Here is a 25,242-nt window from a genome sequence, read left to right as displayed (position 1 = left end):
TCACTCTCAAAGAGCACATTTCCAGGTGGTCTAGTGGTTAGGATTTGGCGCTCTCACCGCCACGGCCGGGGTTCGATTCCCCGTCTGGGAAGGACATTTTTTGTTTTTCTTCCTGAATATTTGTCTATTGAAAATGTCCCAAGACTACAAACTATTGCATTGACTAATCAGGAAAGCTTGGGATTTGCATACACTCCATTTCGACCTAACCATAAACGTCACCACCAGTCGCCGGCACACAGGGCGTTGAAATGTTCTTCACAATCAAATGTCCTATAACAAACATCGTGCAAAATCAAATACCCGTGCTGTCTCTGCCCTCTGCAGCACGTGTCTCGTGATAATCCGGAGCCCGCAGCTAGTACTTTCAACAATGGGATGTATTGCACCCCTTGTGTCTCTTACGCTACATTAATTTGATCTAAACTATCTAATAACAGATTTGTAGTGAGAAAACACTTACAGCAAGGATAAGATAGTAAAAGGTGCACAAGGGCAAGTCCGACAGTACTCCCCATTCACTCTCAAAAAGCACATTCCCAGGTGGTCTAGTGGTTAGGATTTGGCGCTCTCACCGCCACGGCCGGGGTTCGATTCCCCGTCTGGGAAGGACATTTTTTGTTTTTCTTCCTGAATATTTGTCTATTGAAAATGTCCCAAGACTACAAACTATTGCATTGACTAATCAGGAAAGCTTGGGATTTGCATACACTCCATTTCCACCTAACCATAAACGTCACCACTAGTCGCCGGCACACAGGGCGTTGAAATGTTCTTCACAATCAAATGTCCTATAACAAACATCGTGCAAAATCAAATACCCGTGCTGTCTCTGCCCTCTGCAGCACGTGGCTCGTGATAATCCGGAGCCCGCAGCTAGTACTTTCAACAATGGGATGTATTGCACCCCTTGTGTCTCTTACGCCACATTAATTTGATCTAAACTATCTAATAACAGATTTGTAGTGAGAAAACACTTACAGCAAGGATAAGATAGTAAAAGGTGCACAAGGGCAAGTCCGACAGTACTCCCCATTCACTCTCAAAGAGCACATTCCCAGGTGGTCTAGTGGTTAGGATTTGACGCTCTCACCGCCACGGCCGGGTTTCGATTCCCCGTCTGGGAAGGACATTTTTTGTTTTTCTTCCTGAATATTTGTCTATTGAAAATGTCCCAAGACTACAAACTATTGCATTGACTAATCAGGAAAGCTTGGGATTTGCATACACGCCATTTCCACCTAACCATAAACGTCACCACTAGTCGCCGGCACACAGGGCGTTGAAATGTTCTTTACAATCAAATGTCCTATAACAAACATCGTGCAAAATCAAATACCCGTGCTGTCTCTGCCCTCTGCAGCACGTGTCTCGTGATAATCCGGAGCCCGCAGCTAGTACTTTCAACAATGGGATGTATTGCACCCCTTGTGTCTCTTACGCCACAATAATTTGATCTAAACTATCTAATAACAGATTTGTAGTGAGAAAACACTTACAGCAAGGATAAGATAGTAAAAGGTGCACAAGGGCAAGTCCGACAGTACTCCCCATTCACTCTCAAAGAGCACATTCCCAGGTGGTCTAGTGGTTAGGATTTGGCGCTCTCACCGCCACGGCCGGGGTTCGATTCCCCGTCTGGGAAGGACATTTTTTGTTTTTCTTCCTGAATATTTGTCTATTGAAAATGTCCCAAGACTACAAACTATTGCATTGACTAATCAGGAAAGCTTGGGATTTGCATACACTCCATTTCCACCTAACCATAAACGTCACCACTAGTCGCCGGCACACAGGGCGTTCAAATGCTCTTCACAATCATATGTCCTATAATAAACATCGTGCAAAATCAAATACCCGTGCTGTCTCTGCCCTCTGCAGCACGTGTCTCGTGATAATCCGGAGCCCGCAGCTAGTACTTTCAACAATGGGATGTATTGCACCCCTTGCGTCTCTTACACCACATTAATTTGATCTAAACTATCTAATAACAGATTTTTAGTGAGAAAACACTTACAGCAAGGATAAGATAGTAAAAGGTGCACAAGGGCAAGTCCGACAGTACTCCCCATTCACTCTCAAAGAGCACATTCCCAGGTGGTCTAGTGGTTAGGATTTGGCGCTCTCACCGCCACGGCCGGGGTTCGATTCCCCGTCTGGGAAGGACATTTTTTGTTTTCCTTCCTGAATATTTGTCTATTGAAAATGTGTTACCTCCCTTGTTGAGGCGCAACGTGGAAGCAATTTGCAAGTGCTCTGCTATTTATTGTAAGTACTTCTACCTTTGTGGAAATATTTGACTGTTATTATGAAGGTGTGTTCATATATGTTTCAAGATTACATCTGAACGTGTAATTGGAGGAAATAGAAACCATGAGCCGCCAGGCTGGGGGGCAAAGGCCACCCCTAGTCAGGTCATCAACAACAATGGCCGCCATCGTGTTTATCAAAAAGAAAACATTGTTCGGGTTCATTATGACAACCAGATTCGCCCTAAAGCATTTGAGCTTTGCAAGGTGTTAGAGCAAGAACTGGGAGACAATACTGTGTACTGCTGTACACCTAGAAACAACAATTATTATGAAATTACTCTAGCGGAAAATGCGCTAGTAAAATCACTTGGAGAGTCTGTTGTTGTTGATCATGAAATATACAAACTTTCGCCTCTTATGAATAACAGAGTTGTAGTTTCATTTATGAACTTGCCCAGCTATACCACAGATGAGGAAATTAGAAACGTCCTACATGCGTTTGGAATAATTGAAGTGGATACCATCCACAGGAGGAAAATCCATGGCACTAATTGGGAAGATGGTACAAGATATACACAAGTAAAATTTCCAACAGGGATCCGCAGTCTTCCCTATAGCGTCAAATTCAGGACACATGAAGGTTTTGATTTTTTCAGAGTTATTCACAACGAGCAAATCAAAGTATGCTACCACTGCCTTTCAGACCAACACGAAAAAAAGATGTGTCCAAACATTGTATGTAGAAACTGCGGGAACCAAGGACATCTTCAAAACAACTGTAGTGTTCCAAAATGTCACAGATGTAAACTGAAGCCGGTAGACTGTGATTGCTATGGGTATGATGATGCTTCTGATGACATTGATATTGATAATCATGATGATCATGATAAGGATGAGGAAAATGACCTTGATATTGGCATCATGGACACAGAGACGAATGCAAGTCTAGCAAGGTGGCCTATTCTTAATGAATTGACAGTTGAAGATGACAAGGATCAAGAAGGGGTTGATACAATTGTAGATGTCCCCGAGGAAGACAACGAGGAAATGTCACAAGATAAACATGTGACCAATTTTGTGACTGACTCGAACAATGAAACTCAAAATCTTGTCAATGAACTACTATTTGAAATCATTGACAGAAGTGTACATGTTGGCCAATGTAGTTCTGATGCAAAAAGACATGTATCTCCGTGTAGTGCTCACTTAGTAAATGATGTGACAGACACACTGTTAGATATTGTACAGAAAGTTAATCTTGAACATCATGACAATAGTGAGGTTGTAGATGTTCATGATGGCATGGCAGTCTCGAATGAGATCAATCACAATGTTCTTTCACAGCCATACCGTGGGGATGGTGCCCCAGGAAGCGTGAAAGGGAAATGGAGAATATCCAAGCCTGATGAAGAGGTAATTAGGGCACATGTTGGGGGAAGAGCCCCTAGAAAAAAGAATGTTGTTAAATCTCGAAAAGGGAAAAAATATAGATGAAACACATGTTGAAGTATAATATGCATCTCTCATTGCTCATCATGTTCAGTATATGGTCATGGAATGTCAATGGTTTGAGAGATGTTGGTAAATTTGAAAAAGTGATGTCACTTATAAACAGTTCACATGTTGATATAGCATTCTTACAGGAAACGTTTTGGGACACAACATTTGTTGAAAACTATCAACATATGTGGGCCGGGAAAATTTTAGTTTGTAATTCAACCAACATAAATCGCAGGGGTGTAGCTATATTAGTATCCGAAAATTTTCAACATGAAGTTAGAATGATAGCACACGATTCTGAAGGCAGACTATTAAAAGCAGAAATTGATGTGGATGATAAAAAATATTATTTACTCAATGTTTATGCTCCTAATGGTTTAGAAGAAAAGTTAACATTTTACAAAGAGCTAGAAGGATGGTTAGAACCAAGTAATATGTTTGTAGGGGGAGATTTTAATGATATAGTAGATCCTGTTTTGGATAAAGGCATTAACAATAAAACATTCAATCTAAGAAGTAGTGACACTCTTATTTCCATAATTCAAAAATATTGTATGGTTGATGTATGAAGACACAAAAATTATGATAAAAAGGAGTTCTCCAGAACCCAAACAGTAAATGGTATTTTAAAACAATCCAGAATTTACTTTTTTCTATTATCCAGACATCTTTTACATAGTGCTATACATTGCTATATCAAATACTGTAAAATGAGCGATCACAACATTGTTTCACTGAAGGTTGATCTCAGTAACATAGAAAAGGGTCCAGGAGTTTGGATTTTTAATAATCAGCTGTTGGAAGATGGTATCTTTTATAATAAAATTCGTCATATTATTGAGGAAGCAAAAGTATGTCCACTTTTTACATCAGAGCCACTTATGTGGTGGGACAACTTGAAATATCAATTTAAAAAGTTTTCAAAATCTTATTCAAGCAAAAAAAGTAGACTGGCAAAAAATGATTATTACAACATTCAAAATAAACATAGAATTGAATATCAAAAATTAGCTTCAATACCGGGGTATCAATCTACACAACTGTGTGATTTAGAAAATAAATTAGAAGAATATGACAACAACACCTGTAGGGGTGCTATCTTGAGATCAAAAGCACAATTTACTCTTGAATCTGACAGATGCACTTCTTATTTTTTTAATTTAGAAAAGTCAAAACAGCAAGCTAATTCAATCAAAGAACTTATAACTGAAGATGGAACAACGATACGGAATACAGAGGACATTATAGACGCAGCACAATCATTTTATGCCAAGTTATATACAGATGAGGGATTTGATCAAGTAAAAGAACAAGTAGTTGTAAATATGATTCAGAAATCGATTAATGATGAACAAAAAGTTAAATGCGATCTGCCCATTTCTGAAAAACAGTTGACAGAAGCACTGAAAGGAATGAAACATAACAAGACACCAGGTCCAGATGGTTTAACTGTTGAATTCTTCCTCAAGTTTTGGGAGATTTTATGTCCTCTTTTCCATCATGTTACACAGAGTATCTTTGAAGAGAAGGAATTATCTCGTTCTATGAAAACCAGTATTATCAGCTTATTCTATAAAAATAAAGGTGATAAAAGAGATTTAAAATGTTACAGACCTATTTCACTGATCAATGTTGACTGTAAATTAATATCACGCACATTGTCGCTTAGACTCAAGTCTGTAATGTCAGATATTATCTCCCCTGAACAATCCTGCTGTGTACCAGGGAGAGACATTGCACACAATTTACATTCGGTCAGGGATGTAGTTGATATAGTGGATAGTGAAGATAAAGATGCATTTTTAATTAAAGTAGATCAAGAGAAAGCTTTCGATAGAGTTTCACATAATTACTTGTTGGATATTTTACAAAAATTCAATTTTGGGAATAATTTTATATCCTGGATTAGAATTTTGTATACAGACATTAAAAGTTCTGTCAAGTGTAATGGGCATTTAAGTCCATATTTCAAACTATCCCGTGGATTAAGGCAAGGGGACCCGATGAGTTCCATGCTGTTTGTGCTTATTTCTGAACCATTAAATTTGTTAATAAAAGAGAACCCACATATTCAAGGCATCAACATTGGCAATGTTTCATCTTTAATATATCAACATGCCGATGACACTACTATTACAGTGTGCAACTCACAGTCAGTGGAAAATACTTTTGAAACAATTAAATATTATTGCGAAGCAACTCAAGCCAAGATCAATTTACAAAAGTCGGAGGTGTTACTTCTTGGTAAAGCCAAGTTCAATAAATGTAACATTAGTCTTCCCGTGAAGGTTAAAAAAGATTGTGTTGAACTTCTGGGTATATATCTTGGCTCTGACTTGGCCACTTGTGAGACACTAAATTGGACGAAAAAGATAAATAAAATTCAAACTCTACTTAATTCATGGATTCAACGTCAACTCACACTGCAGGGCAGAGCCACGGTTTTAAACATCCTCATTGCCTCTAGATTATGGTACTCTTTTACAGTGTTACCAGTGCCAAACTGGGTAGAAGTAGCCTTTTCCAAAATGTTTTCAAAATTCTTATGGGTAAATAAAAAGCCAAAAATAGCAGCTGTGACATGCATGGGCAAATGTACAGAAGGTGGTTTAAATACACCCAATTTGTGCCTTAAAAAGTATGCTTTAAGATTGAAACTGTTAAAAGCTTTCTTAGATTGTAAATTAGACTCATTATGGAAAGCAACTATGTCTTTCTTCTTTTCAAAATATTTAAATATGGGATTACAATCAAACATACTATGTTTAAAGTTTGACAAAAAAGATATGTTGCATGTAAATCCTTTTTATGCTGAGTTGTTGCTTGCCTGGGAGGACATCAGTGGTGGTAAGAGAAGCAAACCTACCACTTTACCGGATGTAATGTGTCAGCCTTTATTCAACAACCCTCTAATTTTGTATATGAACAAAACTTTGTTGTTTAAATCATTCATTGACGGTGGGATCACTTGCATAAAAGATATTTGCTATGAAGTTATACCACAATTTTTGTCACCTGATAGTATTGTTGAAATTGTACAAGAAACAATACCTGATGTTGATGTGGCCACAATCAAGAATGGTTATGCTGTTATTTTATATGCGCTTCCAACAGATTGGAAACAGATCATATTGTCTGATGCTGTCAGAAATCCTCCTTGTAAAGAAATACTTTGTCCTAAAGCGAACGAAGATGTATCAGTGCAGCTGTTTACGGTGAAATATTGTTATGAAATTTTCAGAACAAAATATTTTAAAAAACCAGTTGCCATGAATTGGTGGAATAATATATCTCTTGACATCAACTGGAAAGATGTTTGGTTTAATGTGTATCAAAATGACAAATCAGCCGAATGTATACAACTAGATTTTAAGATTGCCCATAACATTATTTACACATATGACAGACTCAGCCAATTTGGTTTGACAGACACAGATATTTGTCCAGTTTGTCAAAATGAAAAAGAAGATGTGCTGCACTTGTTCATCTTCTGTAAAGAGTTATCGTTCTTACAATCACTATTTGTTGACATCCTCACTGATGTGTGTCAAGATACTGGGTTCACTCTTGGACAATTCTCGCTGTGGTTATTGTTTGGGTTTCTTCCTGAGAGAAGTGTGTCGGCAAAACCATTGTTAGATATACTGTTATCAATTTATCGGTTGGCAGTATTTAAGAGAAGAGTTGTTATAAGCCTAGGTACAGTCTCTTTTCACATAAACACATTTTTCAAATCCTTGGTAAAAAGACATCTCACATTTCTTTTGTATCATTACACAAAAATGAAAAGATTGCATGTCTTTATTCAAAAATACATAATGTCTAATGACCTCATCGAGTTAGATGGGAATGACATTCTTTTGAAACATCCTCTTGATTAGCTCAATTATAAGTTACTTATACTATTTCATTTCACATGAAAGATTTTTTCAAATCTTTCATAAAGTGTCTTTTTAGTTTAATGATTGTTGACTATTGAAAAATGAATCAATTACAAACTTGTGTGTACATAATCAAATGTAAAAATCTATTTCTCATATTTCTGTCTTTAGAATTCAAATGTTAACCACTGCCACCCAACTTCTGTGATACCCTTTTTATCTTTGTGGTGGCAGTGTCAGCACTGTCTGCGTTTGTATTATATTCCTGTGAATAAATTTTATCAAGAAAAAAAAAAGAAGGATTTGGCGCTCTCACCGCCACGGCCGGGGTTCGATTCCCCGTCTGGGAAGGACATTTTTTGTTTTTCTTCCTGAATATTTGTCTATTGAAAATGTCCCAAGACTACAAACTATTGCATTGACTAATCAGGAAAGCTTGGGATTTGCATACACTCCATTTCGACCTAACCATAAACGTCACCACTAGTCGCCGGCACACAGGGCGTTCAAATGCTCTTCACAATCATATGTCCTATAATAAACATCGTGCAAAATCAAATACCCGTGCTGTCTCTGCCCTCTGCAGCACGTGGCTCGTGATAATCCGGAGCCCGCAGCTAGTACTTTCAACAATGGGATGTATTGCACCCCTTGCGTCTCTTACGCCACATTAATTTGAAATAAACCATCTAATAACAGATTTGTAGTGAGAAAACACTTACACCAAGGACAAGATAGTAAAAGGTGCACAAGGGCAAGTCCGACAGTACTCCCCCTTTTCACTCTCAAAGAGCACATTCCCAGGTGGTCTAGTGGTTAGGATTTGGCGCTCTCACCGCCACGGCCGGGGTTCGATTCCCCGTCTGGGAAGGACATTTTTTGTTTTTCTTCCTGAATATTTGTCTATTGAAAATGTCCCAAGACTACAAACTATTGCATTGACTAATCAGGAAAGCTTGGGATTTGCATACACTCCATTTCCACCTAACCATAAACGTCACCACTAGTCGCCGGCACACAGGGCGTTCAAATGCTCTTCACAATCATATGTCCTATAATAAACATCGTGCAAAATCAAATACCCGTGCTGTCTCTGCCCTCTGCAGCACGTGGCTCGTGATAATCCGGAGCCCGCAGCTAGTACTTTCAACAATGGGATGTATTGCACCCCTTGCGTCTCTTACGCCACATTAATTTGATCTAAACTATCTAATAACAGATTTGTAGTGAGAAAACACTTACACCAAGGATAAGATAGTAAAAGGTGCACAAGGGCAAGTCCGACAGTACTCCCCATTCACTCTCAAAGAGCACATTCCCAGGTGGTCTAGTGGTTAGGATTTGGCGCTCTCACCGCCACGGCCGGGGTTCGATTCCCCGTCTGGGAAGGACATTTTTTGTTTTTCTTCCTGAATATTTGTCTATTGAAAATGTCCCAAGACTACAAACTATTGCATTGACTAATCAGGAAAGCTTGGGATTTGCATACACTCCATTTCGACCTAACCATAAACGTCACCACTAGTCGCCGGCACACAGGGCGTTCAAATGCTCTTCACAATCATATGTCCTATAACAAACATCGTGCGAAATCAAATACCCGTGCTGTCTCTGACCTCTGCAGCACGTGTCTCGTGATAATGCGGAGCCCGCAGCTAGTACTTTCAACAATGGGATGTATTGCACCCCTTGCGTCTCTTACGCCACATTAATTTGATCTAAACTATCTAATAACAGATTTGTAGTGAGAAAACACTTACAGCAAGGATAAGATAGTAAAAGGTGCACAAGGGCAAGTCCGACAGTACTCCCCATTCACTCTCAAAGAGCACATTCCCAGGTGGTCTAGTGGTTAGGATTTGGCGCTCTCACCGCCACGGCCGGGGTTCGATTCCCCGTCTGGGAAGGACATTTTTTGTTTTTCTTCCTGAATATTTGTCTATTGAAAATTTCCCAAGACTACAAACTATTGCATTGACTAATCAGGAAAGCTTGGGATTTGCATACACTCCATTTCGACCTAACCATAAACGTCACCACTAGTCGCCGGCACACAGGGCGTTCAAATGCTCTTCACAATCATATGTCCTATAACAAACATCGTGCGAAATCAAATACCCGTGCTGTCTCTGACCTCTGCAGCACGTGTCTCGTGATAATGCGGAGCCCGCAGCTAGTACTTTCAACAATGGGATGTATTGCACCCCTTGCGTCTCTTACGCCACATTAATTTGATCTAAACTATCTAATAACAGATTTGTAGTGAGAAAACACTTACACCAAGGTTAAGATAGTAACAGGTGCACAAGGGCAAGTACGACAGTATTCCCTCTTCACTCTCAAAGAGCACATTCCCAGGTGGTCTAGTGGTTAGGATTTGGCGCTCTCACCGCCACGGCCGGGATTCGATTCCCCGTCTGGGATGGACATTTTTTGTTTTTCTTCCTGAATATTTGTCTATTGTTCTTCGTGCTTTTTCACTGAGTTATACAGGAATTCGATTTCGACTTCTTTTGTATTTATAAAACTAATCAAGGACGACGTTTGTAAAATGACGGGTTATTTTTAAATGGTCTATAAATCAGATTTTCCAATACACATATACGTATAAAATGTAAGTGTATTTATTATGTCTGAATTTCAAATGTATGACTAAATCACACTGATGTGAATAGCCTATATGTAATATAAACTGAATTGCATATTCCTCAATTTCTATCATATTCGTTGTCCGTTTCTCTCAGGGTCGTTTTCGCCAAGCATGAGCGGATAATATCTTGGACGGCACCCATATGTGGCTGCCAGCTTGGCCAGCTTGCCCTCACGATGCGAACAGTCATGCCACTCCCCTCTCCAAATACCATTGGCTTCCCAGGTGGTCTAGTGGTTAGAATTTGGCTCTCTCACCGCCAAGGCCGGGGTTCGATTGCCCGTCTGGGTAGAAACTTTTCCCCTTTAGTGTGTGTGTAATAACAGTGCTGAAATCAACCACCAAAGAAATGCTCTATTTTGTATATGTTGTCCCCAACTTTGTCCACACCCTTCAGCATGGTAAACATCCTATCAAGATTCTACAAGATTCTACATTATTCTGTATTTTCATTTCAGAAACGGATTACGATTGACATATTATGAATGCAATTTGATTTAAACTACTCTCAGATGGTACAAACTATTGCATTGACTAATCAGGAATGCTTTGGATTTGCATACACTCTATCTCGACCTAACCATAAACGTCACCACTAGTCGCCGGCACACAGGACGTTGAAATGCTCTTCACAATCATATGTCGTATAACAGGCTGTGAAACATTGGTATTACAATATAGATGAAGATCGGGTTAAGAAAAATGTTACTTTAAAACCAGAATGTTCACTGTCTCACGAAAAGACAATTTTCCTATATATCAGTTCCCATATTTTTTGTCGGTAGTTTATTACAACAATGCTCAAAAGAAATACAGCAGATTTGGTATTGCGAATTTAAGTCAAGTCCAAACATGGTACGTTAGTTATAACCAATTGAATTTGAAAATTATTTGACAGTTATGCCGTAAATGAAAATGAGCACTTTCTCGATTTCGATTAAGTCGTAATAATTTTGTAATTACATGTCGAAGACATGTATCATGAAATTTAAGAAAATGTCAAGCATTACTGGTAATTTAAGGCAAGTGTACTTAAAAACTAAGTTATATATAACGCTATAAATGTAACATGCTTTTATCCTGACTAGATAAGGGGCGGTCTGGTAGCCTAGTGGTTCGAATCCCGACATGGGAACAATGTGTGAAGCCCATTTCTGGTGTCCCCCGCCGTGATATTGCTGGAATATTGCTAAAAGCGGCGTAAAACCATACTCACTCACTCATTCACTCCTGGCTAGATGCAACAAGTATAATTACTGTAGGAAGATATTCGTATTTTTCACATAAGAAAGAAAGTAAGACAACATATTTAACTGTTTAGCGTAGAAAAACCTGTCTGCACTCAAAATTTGAAACACTAAGACCTGAGACAATACCATATTGGAAATGCATTGATTGAAGTGAATAGATGAAGGCACTTGCATCTATTTGCGTCATGTAACCGTCGTCGTTCTCTATCTATATCTCAATCTATCATTGTAGTTTATCATTTCAATATGAATTATGTGATAGGGATCGCAACAGTACTCGAAATCATTACTTCAAGCATAGATTAGCTATTCAAAAGCAACATAATTTCCTGTTTCCGGCTGAAGATCCTAGATCCATCAAATTGCCATCCCATTTCTTTATCAGCTGCGTTTGTAGAACCATGAACTAATGGTAAATGATTGATTGTCTGGTATTGGAGTATACTCTCAAAGTACACAAGTTAAAGACATAATGACAGTACTGACTGCTTCATCGTATGAAAAGTCTAAAACTAGACAGTTTCAGGTACAAGTGGGATACTTCTTTTGATTTTCATGAAATGTTTAGACAATGTTTTTATGTCAATACTGGTGCATTTCTTTGTTTCTTAAACCTTTGAGTACCATCGAGAACCATTACAACTCGCAAATAGACTTTGCACATATTCGTGAGTTTAAACATGCTTATGATACAATATGAATCATACAATGGACCCACACAGCGTCACGCGACTCTTGCTCAGACTTTGTTTCACCAAGGTTACAGCATTCGAGGCCTTAGCAAAGCTTTCAAATAGATATATCTCACGATTATGGAAAGGGTTTTTATTTGTCACTTGGGAAAACACGAACATTCGATTGCAAACCCAAATCAACATTCTGAATACAATTTTATTGAACCTACTATCAATGGAACTCAGGTCTCAGGTACTGCTGTCACAAACGCATACATGTAAGTGATGTTATTATTTATGTAAATACAAGCGACACAACTCATTCCAAATTCATAAGAGCACATTATAAGATTCGGGTAAAATCATGAGCAGGTGTTTATGAATCACAATCAAATAGTGCTGAAACCAGGTGTTCGCGAAAAGGTGAGCGTACGCCTCCCCACCGGTGGCACCCGCACTTGCCTTAGAATATATCATTTATTCGGAGAACATTTCTACACCTTATCTTGAATAGTACAGTGTGACGTTAAACAACAAGGTAATGAAACTATCAGAAAAATATAATGGGATCACCTTCTTATGATTTAGTTTTAATAAATTTTATTCACGCAAGTGAAATTGATTTGATTTCGGGACAAGTTCTTACAGCTTAGAACATCACTCTCCATAGGTGTCTACGCTATACAATTGCATGAAACATACAAGGAAACAGACTGAAAAAGGTGGGCGAAAGTCCAAGGACGATATGTACGATCAACAATATCGTGAATAGACGTGAACACCTATTTTCTTTGTTTATTGAAACACAAACATTCAAGTATATAATGGTACGAATTTTCGCAAGTATTTTCACATAACGGGTCGGTTTTAAAATTTATTCAGTTTAGATCATAACTTAGTCATCCTTCTTGTGATGTTCTTGGTATTTTCTTGTTTTTACACAATTTGACATGCAAGCGTTATTTCTTCATTGAAGTGTATAGTTCACAATAATAAAGTCTCAGCAAAAATATTTAGAATACTCAAATGACGATCGATTTACAAGCACCCAAACTATAACAGGGCAAAAGAAAGGTTTTTGGTGCCCTGCTATGTTTACTGATCGCTGCATACATGTTGTTATTCTGTGGGATTTACTCTAAGTTAAAACCAGTGTGCATGCTGTACTCTCGGATGCGTGTAACATCGTTTATTACGTGTTAAATTGTTTGTAACGGTACCTTAGGAAGTTTATTGTTTAGATGTTTGAAATGTGCAGAGTAAGTATTTTGAATGCTTCCGTTTCCGCCTCTTATGGCGCGAATAACCTGACAATGCGATGCGATGAGAACGATGCCAGTTGTACGCTTGCAACAATCGAGATATCTATTTGTTTTTACGAAACTACCTGTATTGTTCCTGTAATAAAATTCATAGCCACAGAAGAAGGACATGCGATTACCACGCCCCACATCAACTGCTCGATACAGGATGTTTGCGACCGTTGCGTGCGACCTTCCGACAAACAACAGGGCTTGAATTGTTTGCGAAACTGACGATTGTGATGATTCAATATTCCGTGACCTAAGGATCAACGATGAGTGATAAAAGATCTTTGGTCTGGTCTGGTCTGACAAATAGGCCACGTTCTTCACGGATTAACACTGCAGCCGAATTAGCCGCTCTGAAATTAAAACAAAACTATGTCGAGGGGGCGACTGGGCGTGCCGAATTGGAATTACTTGATACAAGATAACAGATAGCCACGGCACAAGCTAAACATGATGTATTCGATCAGTTAAAAGGGCTGGAGAGGCCTTCTTTCACAACGATGAGCCAATGTAGATTCTTACGCCGTTATCAAGCTAGAGTGACTACAACAAAAAGAAAAGAGGTACAAGTATATATGCAAGATACGTTGTGATAAGCAGCAGAGTAACATTAACAACAGGTAGAAGATAACTAGTAACACGCAGGTAATTGGCTGAGGCCAGATTTACTGTAAGAATATGCCACTCTTCACTTGGTTGTAGTGACTCAAGCTTGATAACGTTGTAAGAATCTACATCGAAACATCGCTATATGCAATAAATCAAAAAGATTGATCCTTCGGGTTGACAACCAAATAAAAACCAGAAAACGGATTAAACATGTCTGCAAACAGAGATTTAAAAACGGAAATTCTGTCACATAATTTATTAAAAAAATACAAACATGTGAAAATTTTCCATAAGTAACGATATTATTGTGAATCTGAAATCAAAATCAATTTGCTCAGAGGGTTTGTATTTCAAGAGTACACTTTTCCATACTAAAGTCCAACTGATATGAAGAGTAAACTTATCCCAGAAGGAAAGGGTTGTTGGTTCACAAAATAATTCCTTTACGAATAAAGAAAATAACTAAATATCAATGTACGTTTTTTAGATGAATACTTACATAATCTGATGAAATAAAAGCACTCCTACATTGTCCATAGTCACGATTTATCGTTTTACTTTACAAAATTGGTAACCAGTCATTTGGTAGAGACTGAATGATAATACAATATGCAGTCGTTATCGCTGATACAGAGATATCATGTCGGTTGTCGTTTAGTATCTCTATTATAGCTGAAAGTGACTGGAAACCAGAGATAAACTCATCACAAATATCTGAATCAGTAACAATACCCGAATCAATAAAAAAAATCCAAATAGCGATATTTTTCCTTGACAGCGAATGTGTGGATTAGAAACAATTGTTGACACATGGCATCCCGTGCTCAGTGACAAGCCGTCGCCTGCCGCGCGTGATCTCGTCCCATGCAATCAGAACATCAGCATAGAACGGCTTCATACGGGTCAAACCAGGACGACTGTAATTATAAGCGACAAAACCCTTTCCATGTTCATAAGAAATGCCGAGTGTACGATTCCGACCATATCATGATCACGTGGTTATGAACCAGGTGTTCGCAAACAGGTGATCGTATCCTTCCCGTCACAATCTCATGACACAGTCGGAATCGCACAATTGACTGCTTTTCTTGTGGCCATGAAAAGGGTTTTGTCGCTGTTATTTACAACATCGACTAGTTTAAATTGATTGGACAAGGATTGCACGTCTCTGATTGAACATGCACCAATATAACCTTGGGATTGGGAACGATGCAGAAGTTCTCAATACTGCGCCAAACACTGAAGCTACCCCTATTATAGCCTAAGGCCGGGAATACTAATTGCAACTGTGGTCGATATATAACATGATTAAAACACGTCTCACAGAAAAGAGAGCGATTGACCAAGTGTTTGTTATTCTCCGCGGAAACTCGCCCACAGAAAGCTCATTGGCAATACTTGTACCTGTACTAGTTCTATTTGTTAACATTACTATTTAAGTTCCAGACATTTCTCGACGGGAGACGCAGCATACAAGTGTGTATTAAAACAGTGGATTTGACCAATCCTTGATGTGAATATGAAGATGAGATTCAGCATCAACATTGTTACAGGTAAATACATGTGAACATAGAGTACATGATAATGTCATCCTTTGCCACTGTGGATATGGAGATCTTCAACCTGGCTTTGTCCATACGCAAATTCCGTAGCCATGGCAGAACACTAAGACCATTCGAGATATTTTCATGAAACGTTTCATGTTTAGAAGAAAAGAATAAAGTTTTAAATTTTGACTATTTAATATGTTTCGGTATTCCAGCCTACAATACATTGCTTTAACGACAGAAGTGAGTGAGTTAAAAGTTTACGTCACACTGGCAATATTTCAGCCATATTGTGATGAGAAGTTATACATTAATAATAAATAAATTTACAATAACTAGATTCTTACGGATTGTGTTTAAAAGTAGTATAGGACCAATAACATGTTATAGTGAATGAGTGAATTGGTTTTATCGCCGCTTTTACTTAACATGTTATAACTCTTATTAGACAGTATAACATAAAACCGGGCTGTAGATCGCCAGCAACAAAAGGTAGATCACAATACTAGGGACATTCGGGACTTACGGTACCTCAGCAGGATTTACACCTTTCCTCTAGCTGCTGGCGATTGTTTGCAATCTAGGCCAACAAACAAAGTACATGCATGCTGATATGAAACAAATTTGCAATGTCTAAGTATAATTTGTAACATCTATGGTATCTCTGTTTTGTTACCACCAGATTTTAAGACTTCTGTGTACTCAGCATAAGGTTGCATGTTCTCGATGTTCGGTTACACTTGAGTAATTTACAGCTATTGGCAAATGGGACACTGTGACGAAGTTCAGTTAAGTCCGATAATTTCTAGGATATCAATTCTTGTATAAATGTAATTATTTTGTGCAAGGTGTGAGTGAGTTTAACGCCGCTTTTAACAGTATTCCAGTTATATCAAGGCGTGTCAGCTTCATGTGGGAGAAAAGCCCGAAGTGATGCAGGGGATTCATGTGTTAAATAGTAGACTCCATGATGATATACATGGCCAGTTTCCTTACTTCACATTTTATGGCCAGTGTTGCGTGAACAGAAAATACTTGCTAGCGGGCTGCTCAGCCAAACGAGTTGGGAGTTACCTATTTTGATCTGTACTCACGATGACCGCCATTTAGTAAACACTGTGTGTGAAACTGCTCGCTTTGTTTCCCTTATACATACTCACCAAAACAATTAGGGGCTCGTGAAATATATATTATAATACCAAGTATTGTGCAAGAAGGTTTATATTCTGTAAAACGTAAGAGCAGAATACATCCTATAGTTTTCACGTGCCTCATGCAGTAGCGCCCCACACGTACGACGGGTGTCATTCCTGACTTTGACATTAATCTATGTGGACTATTATTTCTATCAATCGTATTGATTCTGCTTATCATACAGGTGTGATTTACTTTATCTAATTCATTATATTGTGCATGAATTAGCAATGCGGCGTCTACAACGCGATGGGCGTCGACGGGTGATCCTGAAATCTGGCAGGAGTCAGCGTGCAGTGGCCAATACGTTTACTGTTTCACAGTCTGTGATTAGCAGGCTATGGAACAGGTACGAACAAACCAAGCATGTTGACGATCCACTCCATTCAGAGTACAAGAGTACAGGGTCGACTGACCCGAAATTGCGAGCTTAAATGGCGAAACAGTTTGCTGTATTATGCTACCGGAGAACGAGTTACGGGTCAGATGATTAGGACTCGTCTACATGCAGCTCATCTCTATGCTCTAAGGATACGTGTTGTGCCGCCCAATACAAATCGTCATGTTGCCAACAGACGTTAATGGTGTGCACAACATCGAAACGTGGGTAATCGTCACTGGACACGATAGTCGCTGGTTTTCAGGTGAGTCCTGATTCACATTGGACTTTATTGTCTGGCGACGTCGAAAAAAAGGTGACGCCAACAGATTTGGCGGTAAATAGGTTATAAGTTGGGTGGCATCACAATGACTGAGAGAAGACCATTCCATATTGTGCAAGGAATTGTCACTGGACAGTACTATCGGGACAACATACTGACATCGTTTGGAAGGCGTGTGGATCGACGTTTTGTCTTTCAGGACGACAAGGCACGTGCTCACCGTGCATGAATCGTCAGTGGCCACCTACAACAACACAACATCAATACAATGCCATGACCAGCGATGAACCCAGACCTTTCCCTCGTTGAACACGTCTGGTACATTACAGAGAGACGTGTGTCAACGTCATAGGCTACCGACCACGTTGGCTGAATTTGGCCAGGCGCTACAAGAGGAGTAGGTCAGACTCCCCTAAGTCGCCATTGGGAGACTCACACTCATGCCCCGCCGAGTGAATGAATGTTTGACAAATCGTGGCGGTATAAAGCACTAGCGATCCAAAATCGTCAGTTTTGAAATTTCCCATTTAAACCCAATCGTCTTTCAAGATCGTTGGCGGTCATAACATCTACTGTTATACTTCACTACCGGTTGTAATGTGTTCCCAATTCGTTCATTTATATCTTACAATTATTTCTAGAGACTAATATATCCTACACGTCTTGACATGTTAAGTCATTTGCGAGAATCCCCTATTTTAAGAGTATATGTTTTGTGCAAAACAGGTAACACCTGGAGACTGCCTCCGTGGTCTAATGGTAGAGCGTCCCCCCGGAGAGCGGAAGGTCCGGGGTTCTATCCCAAGGCGCGTCATACCAAAAGACGTTAAAAGATGGTACTTGTTGGTACCCTGTCTGGCGCTCGGCATTAAGGGGCTAAAACAAGGACTGGTCGGCTCGGAGTCAGTATACTGTGTCTGAGTGGGGTATTCATGTTAAACTGCGGCATGGTATCTCAGTGTGCTAGCACTATAAATCGGCATCAGACCGGACTAGTACAAGCAGCCACACACACACACACATACACGTGCATGCACGTCGCTATATAAATGCAATAATCTTGGACGCGACGTTAAACACCATTTCACCTCACCACCGTAACAGCTGGAGTATGGTTCACTTTATGACCGCTTAAACAGCTCTGTTTCCTTCGATCACACGGTTTCTTGTGTCTTTCCGGCTGAATCCAACCATTTACCAGTATATTATCAATATATCAAGGGTGTTCACATACATGCATGATAATATTATTAGAGAAGATCGGAATAAATGGGCCAAGCATAACTTGGATTATAGTGAATCACAGACTTGAATTGATAAATTACAGTTAAAACCTTAGTGAAAGATTATGGGAATCGGGAAAGAGTATGAATTAATAGAAACCAGGGAACTTTATTCATCATACACATACGGATTATGCGTATTATTATCTACAAATATCCCCTGAGAGTTATTGAACTGCATCGGCCGTGGTGTGAGGGTGACCGTCAGGAATTAAAATGTAAGGCCTATAAAACCTTCATAGAAACCTAGACACATGTTTTAAGCTGTCAGAAAACTACAATCATTATTTACGTTTACTTTTACATTGCACCTAGTCTAAATCTTTGATTAAACTTGCCGTCTGTAGGTATTAGGTAATATCAGTAAGACAAAGCATAACTAATCAAAGCGGGCTATCTGAAAGAATCTAAACAGCAAATCACTCACATATGATACTAGGAGTTGGGTTTTTTGCATAGTACATTTGTTTTCATGACTTTTTGAAGTTTTAGTTTTGATCAGATACTCTCATTTTGACGTATGATCTCACATGCCAAATAAACCTTTTTCGCCATTCAACAGTAGTTTGGATTGTATGGTTAGGCCAATTCTCAAATATGGGGAGTGAAATGTTGTAAAGAAATTGTGAACGCGTGTTCGGAATGCCCCATAACTCTTTAAATTGTATGGTTCTTGGCGGCTGAAGAAGACTCGCACTACAGTACCTATGGACCAGCGCTGTTACTTATTGGGGTAAAATTATAAATTTACACAATTGTCTACCATATCAGTGTAACCAAATATTAAGATTTGTTCATGGAAATGGGCGTGTGAATATTGGGCAACAAATATCAAAAACAGACTCTTTTGGTTTTGGATTTGCGTGGATATCCCAAGACGTCGGAAATGTGAAACTGTTTCTAAAATGTTTATCTTTACTTATATGCAGTAAAATCTCTGCTCAATAACAGCGACAAACCCCTCTCCATAGCCAAGAAGGCAGAGTCCACTGTACTATCCTTACCATATCATGCGCATGTGTTTATGAATCTCTATCACATAGCTATAGTGATGATACCAGGTGTTCGCGAACAGTTGAGTGCATCCTGCCCCACCGGTGGCACCCGTCATAAACACATGCAAAGGTATGTCAATTGTTCACCCGGAGAAGCGCTGGAACATATGGTACAAGTCAACATGAGGAATTACATCGGACATCATTTTTGACATTGATGCGTCAAATTTGTAAATGTCCTCCACATGTGTACAAGTAATTGTTTCAAAGGTTTACTAAGACCTAGAAAGCTGTCATTCTGGTCACAACATTTTAGCAAGAGTCGCATGACGCACACTGTGTTCATTATACAATTGCCACTTAACTGAGACACAAAAGAAAGTACATACAATTCGTAATATTATTAAATCGTTAATGCTAATAAAGTGATTAAATGGTGTTACTGAAGGGATTAATTATATTAATATAATAACGATTAAAGTAGTACACCAAAGAAATCAGACATATGTAACACACGTCGTGTCACACGTGTTACAAAACAGATGCCCATGATAAACAGGGCATTTTTCATTTCTTCTCTGAACATTTGAGATATATTTAGCTAATGATAGTTCAGTAAGATACCTTATCAGAACAGTACTCTTCATGTGTACGAACAATTGGGTATGACATTTATAAAATCCAACATCATGAGCAGTATGTCGGGCGTGACCTTCGTTTATGTTTTGTCTTTAAATAGTATGCCATGGTGATGATTTGTCTCATGAATCTTGCATCCAACTAGGCTTATCTCAGCAATAGGTACCTTGGTCGCAAGGAAATTCGCCCAAACCTATCGAAAAAGATTTCAGATAACCTAAATTTGTTTCACAGGATTCTACTTACTAGTCTGTGGTTCCTCCATCAACATCAACGTCATTACAACCGGAAACCGTACCATGTACAACACACATGACTACGGCGTTGACGTCAAGAAAATCTCATCGATTCTCTTCCGGGTCAAGGGGTGCATGGATGGGAGGATAAATCTCTTTGACGGTCCTGACTTTTCCACTGCTAAGTCCGCCATTGTTTTGCTTGGTGGATGGGACAATAGAAAATGTTTGATGGCACCGTGCAGTGGCTGCTCAACAACATATTCACCATGGTACCCGTTCTTGGACTGCAATGAGATGAGACCAATGTGGATCAATTGGACCGGTAGATTGCTTAGCGTCGGTCACGGGGAATATGTTGGAGAACAGATGTTCATCTTTACCGACGAGCAAAGGGACTTTGATGTCCAATATTTGGCCGTCGGATCCAGTTATAATCACGTATTTGACTGGGAATTTGGTAAGTAGATAGAAATAACATCTCTGGGACATAGATGTGTACTGAAAGATAGTTGTGTTGAAGATATTTCCATCAGTAAAGAGTTGGATTTTTTAGTCTTCAGTTGAGTCCTAAGATTTGTATTGAGTACTGAAGCGAGTCACTGTCATGAATTATGCACAAGTAAACGTGTTGCAGTTTTCTTCTTAGGTTGAAATGGCCAGAAATATTTCAAGTTATTTTGCGATTATTTCTTGATGTCAGCAATGATTACAGCCGAGAATTTTTTTTGCATTTTTTTAAAATCGAACAAACTATATATTTTATGAACAATAGTGTATTATTATGTTTCAGAATATATCTTGAAACCTCAACACGGGCATATCAATATTATGGTTCTCAGCAGAGTTAACGGTCCAACATTTGTGTGACTTCAAACTGATGTTGCAAACTATACTTAATAAAACTTAATAACATTTTTTTTAAATTAAATTTATGTTAACATTGGTATGCTTTGTTTAGATGACAAACCTGGGAACTTCTTTGAGCGGGTGGTGCCTAATGGTTGGAGTACACGCCAAATGCTGTCTTCACTGACGTCCAACTCTAGGTTTAAGTGCATCAAGAGTTGTCAAGGCAGGATCAGTTGCAGATCAATCAGCTACCAGAGCACGACCAACATCTGCCAGTTATATTTTGAACGATCACGATCCGTTGACATCGACCCTGACAACACTTGGGAAACATGGATAGAGATAAATGTGTAAAATATACTCCTTGTGTCTGTATTGGGCATTTTGACCGAAACCCATGCACCAGCCGTCCATTCGAGGAAGAATCGAAATTAAGATTATCACAGCCACCTGCTATCAAACGGTCCCGAGTATGACTCTGAAAAGTTGTTCAGACACACATCATTCGACTACAATGCTATAATGACGTTGAATTCTCTGTCCTGTGACATACACTTAACAAGAACACTCACCTCTATTAAATCACTGCTAATGACCTTCTTGTTCCAACGGGGTGGTCGGGTAGCCTAGTGGTTAAAGCGTTCGCTTGTCACGCCGAACACCCGGGTTCGATTCCCGACATGGGTACAATGTGTGAAGCCCATTTCTGGTGTCCGCCGTCGTTATATTGCTGGAATATTGCTAAAAGCGGCGTAAAACCATACTCACTCTTGTTCCAAAACCACTACCTACGTAGGTTTATGTTGCGCTTTGGGCAAACACCACGTGACAGAAGTGTAGTGTCATGCAAATATGTTTAGTCACGTGAACTGCGCAAGAATGACAATGGTCAATATTCGTATCAGGTGAATGAAACGATGAAATGCCTTCACCCATTTTGCAAAATTCAAGGCTGTAATTTACATTTTTCACAAGTGTTGTGTTGTTATATTTTGTGAGATATTCACCAATTACTTGTCTTGTTTGAGATTCCCCCTCTATTACCTATTGTCTTACCCATCACCACGCTCGGGTTAATTTGTACGGAAATAGCGTAAAAAAAGGAATCCCCTTACTGACGGAACTTTCAGTTTGGGGGACGATTTTGCGTGTCCACTTTTTACGCTATTTCCGATTTTAAATTTCGTATTGGTCACGCATTTGTGATTAAGATTCCCTTAAAGTATTAAAATCTGCAAAGTTTCTATGTTGACTTTACTCCATGGATGTCATTTGAAGTTGATATTTATCCCCCCTTAGTAAACCTACACACTTCTAGTTCTTTGGTCGTGATATTTATACTTTTTATACACTTCTTTTGTTTTTTTACTTGATATTTAGTCCCTTAATATCTGCACACATGTTGTTATTTAACTTGATATTTATTCCTGTAAGACCTACACACTAGTTGCTATTGCTATATGATATTTATTACGTTAATACCTAAACATCTTTAGTTATTTGAACTTGATATGTATTCCTTTAATATCTGCATGTATGTTGGTATATAACTTGATATATATTCCTTCATACAAACACACAAAATGTTACTGTTGTAACTGAAAAGTACTGAAAATAATGGATTAAAATAACCAACGAGGTACGAGGTATGTCAAGAGTGAAATTGGTGTTTCACATAAAGTTGAAGATACAATTCTGAACTCGCAATACATTTCTGTAAGACGGCTTACTTGTCTCTCGCTAAGATCTGACGTCACCTACTTAATTGTCATATGACGCCATTACAATCGTTTTTAACTGACCAATAAGTAGTTATCATCTCCATATCACGTCACTGAGGTCAGATGAAGCCGGATATCACTTGGGTACAAAGCGTTTGAAACATTGTCATCCTTTACAGTACATTTATCTAGTAAATATGTAGACAGGTCATAGTTGTACAAATCTGAACAAGTAACTTCAGTAAAAAGTGCACCCCAACCGTTTTGGAAACCTCAAAAAGATAAATAGTAACTTATTGTCACTATGTCTGGGACAAGGGATTCATTCTTGAAACATAAAAGGCTTAAAATCTAGACTAGTTAGCTACATAACATTATTTCATCGCATAGGGACGTTTTGTGCTGAAATAGCATGTGCATTTCAGGTCCTTTGACAACATGTTCAAATTCCATTCGTAACAATATTGATCCTGGCACCTCATTTTTGTATTTACATTATATGAAATAAATACATCTTCATTTTGAAAATTCTTCTTAAAATGAGTGTTAAAACTTTATGAAGCTTTATTGAAATTCCTTGTTCATTTTGCGATCCATTTTTTTATAGTGATGGCCCCCCTCAGCTACCATAGTTTCTTGGAGATTCATCAAAAGTAGACAACCTCCCTGGATCAAAACCAAAATGTGCAATCGGCTGCAACCTCTGATGCGCACATAAAATAACTATATCTCCGCCCGTGTACACATGGACTTTAAACAGGGCCTATCACCGGTGTCAGAGCGTGGAGGAGACGCAGTATGGGACTGGAACAGATCAAAACGACCACACGTGAATATGGTCACAGACACCCTAGTCAAAATGGTCATACTAAACAGTCAAAATGGCCACACGACTTTTGGTTTGTGGCCAGTTTTGTTAAAAACAAGTCATGTTTGGTCTAATGGTTTTTAAAATGCATGATATGTTGTAAGTTCAGTTTTATTTAGACCCCGAAGTGTATGACATTTGTTTTAAAGTTTTCGGCAAAAAAATGAGAGGGAGACAGTGCTAACAAACGAAATGCGGTTAGAGCTAGTTCCAGCCTGAATACTACTGCGCTCATTTACTGAGTAAAGACATTGTTTATCAAATTCAGTAAGGGAGGTAATCTTGATTTTGACACCAGCTGAACGTCATGAAATGGCCCTGAGCTATTAGTATTGGTATGATCATGATCAACAGTCACAAGTAAGCCTTAATCTCATACTTTTATATTGCAGCCATATCGCGATGAGAACAAGTCAGTTATTATCAAATACAGCAGCGAGGTAAATATGACAGTTCAGATATACAACAAACCTGGTCAAAATTAACACAAATAATTGTTCAGCAGATTAAAATGTAAATTAAGATGTAAATTAAACCAGGCTATGGGCCACCATACTGGGGATCATGGGGACTTACAGTGCTTTTGCTGCCTGCACGATTCCCAGCAGGATTTATGCCATCACTTTGGTCACGAGTGGTTGTATGTTTTGCTAACCAATATATAAATATCAAACAAGGAATAAAAACACTAGTTGATATTATACACTTCAATATAGATGGTCTCATGTCCTGCTGCCATTGTGATAATTTTACACTACTTGCACTATACTGAGTGGCACCGCCTTCATTAATCTCAGCTGATGATAATATCACACTTTTCTAAAACAATTCTAACTGTATCAAATAATTCTATTTCATAAAAACGAGAATTAAATGAGCATAATATTATTGAAAAGACCCTTTAAGATGTGGAATCATAATTATTATCCCTTGTGAGAGAAAAATCAACATATTCAAGCAAAACATGCTTGACTGTGATTCTCTCATCACAAGAACGTAGTATCCTCACCTTTCAATAAATATGCATGGGTATAACGACTGTGGCCACTGCGACAACGTCGCAAAACAACTTCGTCATGTCTGGACTGGCAACAAAGAAGATATAACCTAATTTGGGGT

General features: G+C 38.8%; 1 protein-coding gene and 7 non-coding genes across 8 annotated transcripts; all 8 read left to right on the top strand.

Moving 5' to 3' along the window:
• The first annotated feature begins 19 nt into the window (after positions 1-19).
• Positions 20-91, top strand: Trnae-cuc. Its single transcript has one exon. It is a non-coding gene; the product is annotated as a tRNA-Glu (tRNA).
• A 446-nt stretch (positions 92-537) lies between these two features.
• On the top strand, positions 538-609 carry Trnae-cuc. The gene has a single exon. It is a non-coding gene; the product is annotated as a tRNA-Glu (tRNA).
• A 964-nt stretch (positions 610-1,573) lies between these two features.
• Positions 1,574-1,645, top strand: Trnae-cuc. Its single transcript has one exon. It is a non-coding gene; the product is annotated as a tRNA-Glu (tRNA).
• A 446-nt stretch (positions 1,646-2,091) lies between these two features.
• Positions 2,092-2,163, top strand: Trnae-cuc. The gene has a single exon. It is a non-coding gene; the product is annotated as a tRNA-Glu (tRNA).
• A 6,268-nt stretch (positions 2,164-8,431) lies between these two features.
• On the top strand, positions 8,432-8,503 carry Trnae-cuc. Its single transcript has one exon. It is a non-coding gene; the product is annotated as a tRNA-Glu (tRNA).
• Positions 8,504-8,949: 446 nt separating this feature from the next.
• Trnae-cuc lies at positions 8,950-9,021 on the top strand. The gene has a single exon. It is a non-coding gene; the product is annotated as a tRNA-Glu (tRNA).
• A 446-nt stretch (positions 9,022-9,467) lies between these two features.
• Positions 9,468-9,539, top strand: Trnae-cuc. The gene has a single exon. It is a non-coding gene; the product is annotated as a tRNA-Glu (tRNA).
• Positions 9,540-15,583: 6,044 nt separating this feature from the next.
• Positions 15,584-23,717, top strand: LOC124135517 (C3 and PZP-like alpha-2-macroglobulin domain-containing protein 8). The gene is made up of 3 exons (XM_046500915.2): positions 15,584-15,679; positions 20,681-21,142; positions 21,644-23,717. The coding sequence occupies exons 1-3, from the start codon at positions 15,646-15,648 to the stop codon at positions 21,886-21,888; spliced, it is 741 nt and encodes a 246-aa protein (XP_046356871.2). The 5' UTR covers positions 15,584-15,645; the 3' UTR covers positions 21,889-23,717.
• Positions 23,718-25,242: the final 1,525 nt, after the last annotated feature.

The sequence above is a fragment of the Haliotis rufescens genome, unplaced genomic scaffold (assembly GCF_023055435.1).
Source record: "Haliotis rufescens isolate VD_foot unplaced genomic scaffold, xgHalRufe1.0.p SCAF_6, whole genome shotgun sequence".
In the NCBI taxonomy this organism is placed as follows: domain Eukaryota; kingdom Metazoa; phylum Mollusca; class Gastropoda; order Lepetellida; family Haliotidae; genus Haliotis; species Haliotis rufescens.
The sequence above is the reverse complement of the archived record's forward strand: the minus strand, read 5'-3'. Positions and strand labels throughout refer to the sequence as shown.

Bases quoted from the DNA above. Each gene is read 5' to 3' on its own strand.
- LOC124135517 (XM_046500915.2), top strand. From the start codon at position 15,646: ATGAAGATGAGATTCAGCATCAACATTGTTACAG. The intron at 15,680-20,680 runs GTAAATACATGT...TTTGTTTCACAG, and splicing joins CAGCATCAACATTGTTACAG to GATTCTACTTACTAGTCTGT. The intron at 21,143-21,643 runs GTAAGTAGATAG...TGCTTTGTTTAG, and splicing joins CGTATTTGACTGGGAATTTG to ATGACAAACCTGGGAACTTC.